Here is a 10,189-nt window from a genome sequence, read left to right as displayed (position 1 = left end):
AGATAGTCAAGATATTAATTTTATTTAAAAATAAAATAAACTTTCACTTTTATACTTATTGAAATGATTTTTTTAATTTGTATTAATTCATTCTTCATAGATAATAAATTTAAATAAAAATAATATTGGAGAATGTAATCAATACTTTAATGTGTGAAAAATGCTTTTACAAAGTGTCATATAAAAAGTAATAAGTTGGAGGAATGTTAGGTTCGGGATAGAATTAGAAAAAAGTGGAAATTTTTATTTTACATCATTAACAGTTTAACAAATTAAATGTTAAAAATGTATTTACATTACGAGTACCGTCTTTGAATTTTGGACTGTTTAAAATTAAACTCCTGAAGAGTTCGGACACGCGAGAAACGGAGCAATGAATCTCTGAATTCTATTCATTTTATAATCATTGATTCAAACAATTTGAGAAAGAAGCTCATGAGGATGAACCTAAATTTTGCATATTTATTTCTATTTATCATTAACTTGTTTTATTTCCCTTGACTCATACGTGCGACTGATTCGTGCTTCTCCCTCGTTCATCACCTATTACCTGTGTTTTCATGGTTGTGGGGGAGGAACATTTTTTCCGTTTTGGTGGATAAGAGATGGTTGTGATTCAAGCTTCATTTCTGGACATTGGCTTCTCTTCTTCTGCTTCGCATCCTCGTTTAATCTACCCTATAAATCGCCATTTTTATCATAAATCCTTGCCTCATGTCCAACATTCCACACTTCAATATAGAGGCAAGTCAATGCCTTTTCTTCCGCTTATGTTCGTTTTTGGAAGACTTACTGCTTGGTTTCGGAGAAAATATTGACTTGGGAAGAAACTAGATCCTGTTGTTTGATAATAGAACATTTTATGTTCCTTTTGAATTGGCTTAGTTTTTCAGGTTCCGGATTTCATCAGGGAAGAAAGTCAATGCCTTTTCTTCATTCTAGTGTACTTTTGATATCAGCCCGCTCTTGGTTTCTGAGAAAATGCTGTCTTGAGAAGAAATTTGATTATGTGCTTTGATAAATGAACGCTTTAGTTTCGGGGTCGTTGTCTGTGTTGCGTTTTTTTAAGTTGTGTTTGTTTCTTCAGACTGTAGACTCCACTGTAGAGGCAGGCTAACGCCTTTTCTTCCTTCTATGTAAGTTTGTGATAGGGCCACTGCTTGGCTCCTTAAACAAAAAAATTGAGCTGACAAGAAACTGGATTCTATGGTTTAATTGTTGAACACTTCATTTGGGTCACTATCTTTCTTTGTTGTATGTTAAATTGGTTTGTTTATTCAGATTCCAGGGCTTTTGTAGAAGCAAGTTAATGCACTTTCTTCATTTTGTGTATGTTTGCAATAGACTGTTGGCTTCTGAGAAAATACTGACTTTGAAGAAAGTAGAATTTGTAGCTTGATAATTGAACGCTTAATTGTCTTGGTTACTCTCTTAATTGCAATTTTGTTAAATTGATTTGTTTATCTTCTATTACTACTTGGTCTATGTCATTCTTGTCAATGCTACATTTATCCTTCTTGTGATGGTGTTTCAAATTGTGTTTTCAGGTTGTAAAATTGATTCACTGAAAAATGCTAGAATTGCAAAATCAAGGGTTACTGTATGCTCTGTTGAAGCTGGGCAAGTAGGTGTTTGAACACGGTTCTTTCTCTTGTCATACTTAAAGAGGAGGAGGCTGCATGCTGTTAACTCCTGTATTGCAAATATTAATAATCATTCATTCATTCTGATATTCTTACACAGGAGTCTCATACTGTGAGAGAGAGAAGTGTCTCAGTTGTCCTACTTGCTGGAGGGAAGGGCAAGAGGATGGGGGTGAGTTTTCTATGTTTCATTGATCATTGATTTGAGAGAGTATCTGCAATTGCAAGAATTTCTTTTTTTATTTTTTTTTCCCCAATCATTATCAACATCACCATAATTTCTGTTGACACTATACTATTTAGTTGGATCCTTTGATATCACCTCATTGAAATTTCCATTTAAGAGAAGTTATTTTTTCATTTCCATGAAAATTTCAAGTTCATTCAACAACAATAAGTTTCAAGATTCAATTTTTTTGACATACCATCTGCTCATCACTTGTTGCAACTTAGACCTAGATGCATGGGTTGCTTTAACTTTGAATTCACTTCTATTGATAAGATTTTGTCATGGGCGTTATTTTTGGAGACAACTAACGGGATGATGCAAATTCATTATGAGTTTCTGACTCTTTGTTTTCATGAATATTTCAATTTCTCACTGCCCAGATGACAGTTTACCATGTTTGTGCTAATAGGCTAGCATGCCAAAGCAGTATCTTCCACTTCTAGGTCAACCAATTGCATTGTATAGGTAATGGCAAATTGGCAACTCCCAACTCAGCTATAAATAATTCAAGTCTCACTATGTGTTTGTGCAATTGTGTGATGGGGTGCACTGTTGTAATGAAACAGAAAATAGCTTGGCAAGAATATGGTATTTTTTGCTTTCTTTGGATCCTGACAAAGTGCGCAAGGAATTTATAATAATAGTTAAGCCAAAGTGGTTAGAACTGCCTTCAGAAAAGAATTATAAACAGTAATCGTAAGCTACTAATATCAAATGAAAAGAAACTCTAAATATAAGCATTGAGATCATAAGGAAAAGACAATGAGAGTGTAAAATGATTAGTGTTGAAAATACTGTGTCTGTTCAATTCTTGGTGCTAAAATCCTGACTCAGAGAAATCTAATGCAGTGTTATCCACTGATTTGTTGACTTTATCTGGCTTGTATCATCTGCTTGTGTCCTTACCATGTTTCATTTCTTGGAATATAATTATATGCCAATCTCTTGCAGTTTCAACACTTTCTCTCACATGGTTGAAGTAAAAGAAATCGTTGTTGTTTGTGATCCTTCATACAGAGACGTTTTTGAAGGTTTTTCTTTCTTTCAATAATTTATAAACCCTCCCTCTCTCCACCGCTTCATCCCCCTCCTTTTTGTAGGCATGTTCTTTGGTTTCCTTTGTAAATCATTTCATTTGCCTCTTGGTCACTGTATATCTATTTTACTCAGATGCCAAAGGAGACAACCTAGCTGAACTTAAATTTGCTCTGCCTGGGAAGGAAAGACAGGATTCAGTTTACAATGGATTCCAGGAATGTCTAGTTATTTACTTATTTAGCTGAACTTAAATCAATTTGATAACCAAGTTATGAACAACATGCCATTTATTTGTGTAAGGGAGATTTTGTCGGCTGATTAAGGCATCAATTCAAGTCTCATGAAATGTATTTTTTAATAATTACAAACCAACTTTCATTCTTTAGTTTGCAAAGTTTTGATTTGGTAATTTGAATCAAATTGCTGGGTGAATTAAACTGTGGTATGGTATAAATAAACTCTAATTGATTTATGTCTGATGGCAATATTGTTAGGACGACATTCTATTTGTCATGTCCTCAAATTTTAACTAAGCTTTAAGTTTTCATGCCTGAATTCATAATTTTAGGCTTTTCAAATTTGTGAGATTCATGTAAAATAGGAATTTGCAATTATCAACTTCTGGGTTTGAATTTGATTTTTAATTGAGTAAAAAAAAAAAAAATTGAAAGCTACAGGTGGTATTTTACTTAAATTCATAGATTTTTTTTTACTAATGTATAAATTTCAATCTATAAGTCATATGAAAAATTATTAAATGCTCTTTCATTATGCAGGCTATTGATCCAAATTCTGAGCTGGTCTGCATTCATGATTCTGCAAGACCTCTGGTATTGGCAAGAGATGTGAAAAAGGTGGGGTTAAATACGTTTTCCTTGGACAAAATTGCTTAGTAAGTCAGTTGCTTTAGAATAGAGATTGGAATGTTGTTATGGTTTTCCTTGTGAGAGTGAGATATTGAAGATCTGTCTTGCTGATATGACTATTTCCTGGAAATGTCAACTATGTATTAATGATCTCTTTAGTTCTAGTAAATGTGGTATGTCCAGGCCCTGTGCATGCTGTAGGAGATAAGAGGCATATGAATTTGCTCTAGTAAGACTGGAGTTCACGGATTGTACTGGTTTATGAAGCTCTCTTTTTTGAAATTATACTTGAGGAACAAAAACTGGTTGTATAATTTAACTGTAATATGTGAGGAAAGAGAAAGTTAAGTGAAATAATTTGAGTTAGAGCTTTCCTATGGTATTTTACTCTCTATCTTAAATGAGTCAAGATACTATTCCTACCAAGTACTTCTATATGGGGTAACCTATTGAAGATGTTGGGTATCTGAATCTGCTTTTAACTAGGTGTACATTCTTTTAGCCGGGGATGAAAAATTACAGGTTCCATATTATGAATTGAAATCATATTTGGATCTGCATGTTTACATTGATACGTGTCTATACTCTTAACTTTTTTAGAGTTTAAATTCTTCCTCTGGTTGGTTTTTGTCAGGGTGTGTTTATGTTCTTTCCAGGCATGGTTTCACTATACTTGTTCACCTGTTTCTATCCACTGCTGGCATTAGAGGATTATTAAAATAGTCAACTTGTCTCATTTTTATAGGTCCTTATAGATGGATTGTCAATCGGTGCTGCTGTTCTTGGTGTTCCAGTGAAGGCCACTATCAAAGAGGTAGAATACCATCTCTAGTATGCCTGCTTTCCCCTGCAATATGTTGGGTGATTAATGAATATAATATGTTCCTGTCTGAAGCACCCCTAGAAAAAGTACTTATCGACAAATTTGATGCACAGCTTATTTATGCCATCTATGTGTTGCTTTCATGTTGATGATATGGTGCACAATTTCTAGCTCTGCCGATGCTCAGCTTGACTAAAATTAAATTAGAAGCATACACTTCAGGTCTAGAAGCCATTGATGTTAAATAGTTTCTTCTTCTTCTCAGCAATTTATTTATACGATTTACCTCTAAAATCTAGAATTTTCTTCATCGTGTCTTGTCCACACTTGGTTCCTTTGCATGGATATGTGAATTAGTGTGCTATTTCGGCTGCCTTCAAGCAGAAAGCTTTAGGTGTCTCCGTCAGCTTATCCTGGTTTTCCATTGTATATTTATCTATCTTCTTAGTTGCATTTTGCCTGATCTGCTTTACAGATGCATGACTATGGACTAGTTTTTGCCCTTTTCTAATTAATTAATTAATTTGGCATGGTAAATTTGTCCTGGCTTCTTCTTTGTTGTATATCTTTAATTATTAAACAATTGTGGGAATGAGAAGCTCTTATCTTCTTTTCCCCCAGGGTCCATTGGTACACAAAATGAAAAACCGATTTGGGGGAAAAAAAAAGAGGATGAAAAATGACCCTTGGATCTCTATCATAAAAAAGTAATAAAAAGGAATGGAAATTGTTGAGTATTAATTACTCCCTCAATCTCATTTTATAAGACAATTTTAGAGGTGATTTGGTGTCCCAAAATATAAAACCTTTTAAAAAAAAAATAAGGTTTTATTAATGATAATTATCCCAATATTACCCCTCTTTATTTCACTCCTTATATATATATATATATATTTCTTTCCTTCTCTCTTTTATCAATGAAGGGTATTTTTAAAAGTTTATAAAAAATTATAAATTGTTAACTGTATTTAATCAACTTCATTGGTATATGTATTCCCCCCCCCCCCCTAAAAAAAGCCTTATAAATTGAGAAGGAGGGAGTATAAGGGTAAAAAATATGCATTAAAAAAAGGGGAATGAAATCAGTTTTCTATGCACACCAGAGCCTTGGATGCTTTTACAAGCTTCCTTTTAAATTTGAATGCAAGTCATGTTGTGACACCTTCGTTGTTTTCTATTTTGCTTAGATGTGTTAATTCATTATATCGGTCCATTAACACAACAAATAAATTAATCACATTATCATTTTATCATTAATTGCTGGTAGAGTTGAATCAGCTAACCTTACTAAATGAATGTTAATAATGGTTAATTGCTGTTGAATGATATTTCTAAACAGTTAATTGTTAATGGAGCTCAATGTTATATGCAAATATAGCTAACCTCCTCACTTAGTGAGATAAAGTTTCTTCTTGTCATCATCGTCATATCAATTTATTGTTAAACACAATTTCTTCCATTTCTTGACCTTAGGTTAGGTCCTTAACACCAGTCAATTTACTTTGAATTTTTTTGCCCTGGAATGGTGAAATTTGCGCATCGATCTATCTGCAGGCAAACAGTGAATCCTTTGTAGTTAAAACACTTGACAGGAAAACACTATGGGAGATGCAGACTCCACAGGTTACTGCTGGAAAACATAATTATATCAGGAGAATTACATCCCAAGTCCTCCACAATATAATTAAATATTACAAAATCTATTGACGATTGAACATAGCAAAATGAAAATTAATATGCTTAGTTGTTAAGGGACTTTGTAATATTTATTTGTATTGTGAGGGATCTAAATGTAATTCTCCCAATTATATTTTTCTCATTTATATCTGAGAACCAGACAATTGCATATCTAATTTTTGGTTACAGGTCATCAAGCCTGAGTTGCTGAGAAAGGGTTTTGAGCTTGTAAATAGGTAATTTCTTATTACTATTGTGCATGACTTCACTGTTAATAGCTGTTCAGTTTAATCAATTGTTATTGTGGTAGGTTGGCATTAACCAACGAGTTGTTCATAAAACATTATTGCACAAGCTCAGTTGATGTAGACTCTACTCACAAGTTGAGAAGCATTTATGCAAATACATGTACTGAATATGACATGTGAGATGCATCAATCTTTAAAATTTTACACACACACACACACCCCCTACCAAATATATAAAATTGTTTATAACAAGTTACTAAAAAAAGTATAAAAAAATAAATTAAGAAAACACCAATTATATGAATGTTAAGAGTACAGCAGAAGCATGGAATTGAAAATCTGATATAACTGCTCCTTCTTTTTCTGAGCATCAGCGCTTCATAGCTCACAGATCCACCTCATTAAAAATTGTATTGCCAAATATAATTTGATCATTATGAGAAAACCCCGATAATGGGTGTACCCCTTCCTGTCCTTATTATAAGGCATTTGGTGGGTTATTAGTTATATTTTTTCAATATTATCCTTATTTAAATTCAGAATATAATGTAAATTTGAGAATTTTCATTTAGACATGTTGAGATTGAGAAGTTTATTTTTTTTTTAGATAAAGTTAATGACTTAACTATCTTTCTTTAATTCTGGTGAGGTAGTTAGAGGTGCAGACTGGAGGGAGTATCTAAATTATTTCAGCACCTAACTAGCTTTTTTATGCACAATCTTTGTTTCAGTGGAGGTCTAGAAGTTACCGATGACGTTTCAATAGTCGAGCACATTAAGCATCCTGTTTACATCACAGAAGGATCTTACACCAACATTAAGGTAATAAGAACTCTGAATGAATCTCTTATAATGAACTTTCTGTTTTTCTTGATTAATTTTCAGAGGCTAGACTGCTCAAAAAAGAACTTTGATTCCAATATGAAGAAGTTCATGCTGGGAACTCTTGTGCAGGTTACTACTCCTGATGACATGTTATTGGCAGAGAGAATATTAAATTTGAATTCTGAGGAGTCTTCATAAACATTTTCTAGTTTTACCATTCTTGTCATTTCACCTCTTGAAAGAAAGAAACGAAAAAGATGTCTGTTTCATTTATGAATTTTTCAGAATAAATTAGCTTTTGGTCCTGCAATTTTTTGCGTCAAGCAGAAGTTGTAAACAATAAACGATGAGAGTATGAAGTTTCTTATTGGATTTGCATTTTGACTACTACAACGTGGGAACATAGTTGGTGCTTATTAGTTCATAGACTGTCCAAATTGATGATAAACTGATTTATTAAAAATTTTATAATTTTTTATTTTGATAAATATAAAAAATTAAAAGCTTTAAATTTTAACCATCCAAATTCAATTTGGTCAGTCTATAGCTTATTAAGGGTGACTTGATGAGCACCAAATGTGGGCCCCTCCAAAGTCCCTTACAATTAGATTTTTTATTTTTTGGTGTAAACAATGTAATGTTCATATATATATATATAGTTGGAGCATAGAAGAATATTTGAGCCTTGTCCAATATATGAGATGGAATAGGAACAAGGGGGATAAAAAGAAGTGATTTGGTGTGAGAAATGCTGTTAAGCCCTAGAATTAAAAAAAAAAAAGTTATAAAAAGGGATCATTTTTCTTGAGCTATGATAATAAGACTCTCTTGTACTCATTTTATGATATTTTCTTTTGTAATCTAATACTCTATAATATAAGGTGCTTGGAAAAATAATAATTGATTAATAAAACTCATTTCAAAATTTCTGCTTATTATTTTACTCTTTAAACATTTTCTCTCTCTCTCTCTCTCATCAAATGAATGGTATTTTTAGAACTTTATATTTCTTTTCAGGAAAATTAAAATTTTGAATTATATTTGATTGATTTTATTGGTGTATATAATTTTATAAAAAAAAATCTTATAAAATGGGACAATGATGTAATATACATTATGTATGGGCAATGAATTCATTTGCCTTTTTCATCTAATGTACCATCAAAGAACTCACAGAGGTTTAAGTCTAGTGAAAGGAGTTGGTTCATTATAACATAGCAAATCAATATTTGAATTTTCACTAAAAGATGTGATTAGATTTAATGTTTGATAGTATTTTGAGTAGAAGATTACTTGTGGGTAATCGAAAATATATATATATATATAGATATACCATCAAAAAGATCCTAAGTAGAAAGATAAAGGGAGAACTTCATTGAGGACCTGGGTAGCAACATATCTTTTGGTGGCTCCTAAAGGAATGCAAAATTTCAATTCAATCTCCTAGGACTAAACTGAAAATAAGTGGAATGAGGAAAAGATAAAACTGCCCTTTGATGCAAATACTAAAGAACAGGCTACTGATGAAAAATGAAAGAAATGCCCATAAAATAAAAAACCTCTAATGCAGTTTTGTATTTCTCAATCTTCACCTTAAGGAGTAGTGGTTGCTAACATTCATCACCATAAACCCATGAGATTCATTCCCCACCTCATGTTTGATTTTGTGTTCTTTACGTAATGTGATTCTTCCTTCTCCATGTAATATGATTAGAAATGAAATGGGACCGGTATCAACCAGGGACGGTTTTAGAGGACAGCTTGGCAGCAATCAATCGTATGGAGGTGACATTGTCTTTTATAGTAATCAAAGGCACCTTCTGTTAAATGCATATGGTATGGGTATGGGTTTAGTGAGGGGAATGAGCATAGGATGAATTAATCGTTTGGCATGAAAGAGTTGGTGTTTTTAATTGATGAAAAGTGTCAACATTAAAATTTGGAAATACAAAGCTGTTGGGTATTAAAATTTCTGTCAATGTATGATGAGTTGTTGAAAGCTTTATGTTATATTGTTAATTTTACAATTTTTACTGTAAAGTTATGAGTTCGTCTAGTACTGATAAAGTAATTGAAGTCAACATTTTAATGACATATAGGTTAAGATTACTTATGGCTTCGAGTTCTGTAAAGCAATTATTTTGCATCTTCCATACAAGGGGTGAATTTATTAAGAATTTAGAGAGAAATACAAGATATGAGGGTGGGATTATAAGTGGAAGATTAATAAGACAAGGGATGACTTATGAAGAACTAACAAGTATGATCTTAACAAACATGTGGCCTAAAAATAGTGGCATTATCATAAAGTACACTGTGAGTTATGGTACAAACATACTATTAGATCTCATAGATGACAAAAAAGTAGTATAGTTAATTGAGTTGAACAATAAAAGTGGTTATGTCTATGTTGGCAATGGTGCAAAAGACTCTAGACAACCATCACATTTGATTGCCAACAAGTGTAAGTTTACTTATATTTACCCTTGATTGTAAGCCTAATACAAGTTGATAAATGTCTAATATGACTTGTAAATTTTAAGTTAGATCATATGATATCACCTTCAGATAGAAGCTCACTTTTTCCACTAATATGGGAATTTGATATAAAAAGCTTTAATGTACCGTCTCCTATTTAAAGTGTGAGTCTACTGTCAACTGCACAAAATTTAGCCATAGAAAGTCTCCCTACTCCTTTACCTAAGATGAAAGCTTCAGAGTGAAAGGATGTGTTAATGGGTGTTGGGTAAAATTTTCTCATGCTATGGCATTTAGACAAGCTTTATACAAATACAGTGTAGCACATAAGTTTCTATATGAGTTTGTGAAGAATCATGATA

The 10,189-nt window shown here is 32.5% G+C and overlaps 1 protein-coding gene across 2 annotated transcripts; it reads left to right on the top strand.

Annotated features, from left to right (window-relative positions):
- The first annotated feature begins 361 nt into the window (after positions 1-361).
- Positions 362-7,727, top strand: LOC129306940 (2-C-methyl-D-erythritol 4-phosphate cytidylyltransferase, chloroplastic). Of its 2 annotated transcripts, XM_054947763.1 has the most exons (12): positions 365-744; positions 1,548-1,624; positions 1,744-1,815; positions 2,282-2,337; positions 2,824-2,903; positions 3,043-3,126; positions 3,688-3,764; positions 4,522-4,590; positions 6,154-6,222; positions 6,466-6,512; positions 7,256-7,346; positions 7,479-7,727. In XM_054947763.1, exons 1-12 carry the CDS (start codon positions 606-608, stop codon positions 7,545-7,547), a joined length of 930 nt encoding a protein of 309 aa, XP_054803738.1. In that variant the 5' UTR covers positions 365-605; the 3' UTR covers positions 7,548-7,727. The 2 variants fall into 2 exon arrangements, with proteins under 2 accessions (XP_054803739.1, XP_054803738.1); XM_054947764.1 differs by lacking the exon at positions 6,154-6,222 and having other exon boundaries at positions 362-744.
- The last annotated feature ends 2,462 nt before the right edge of the window (positions 7,728-10,189 follow it).

This window comes from Prosopis cineraria, unplaced genomic scaffold, assembly GCF_029017545.1.
Source record: "Prosopis cineraria cultivar Desert tree isolate PC_DT_omini unplaced genomic scaffold, ASM2901754v1 PC3, whole genome shotgun sequence".
NCBI classification, from domain to species: Eukaryota; Viridiplantae; Streptophyta; class Magnoliopsida; order Fabales; family Fabaceae; genus Prosopis; species Prosopis cineraria.
This window is presented reverse-complemented; position numbering and strand designations above follow the sequence as displayed.

Bases quoted from the DNA above. Each gene is read 5' to 3' on its own strand.
- LOC129306940 (XM_054947763.1), top strand. From the start codon at position 606: ATGGTTGTGATTCAAGCTTCATTTCTGGACATTGGCTTCTCTTCTTCT. The intron at 3,127-3,687 runs AATGTCTAGTTA...TCATTATGCAGG, and splicing joins AGTTTACAATGGATTCCAGG to CTATTGATCCAAATTCTGAG. The intron at 4,591-6,153 runs GTAGAATACCAT...ATCTATCTGCAG, and splicing joins TGAAGGCCACTATCAAAGAG to GCAAACAGTGAATCCTTTGT.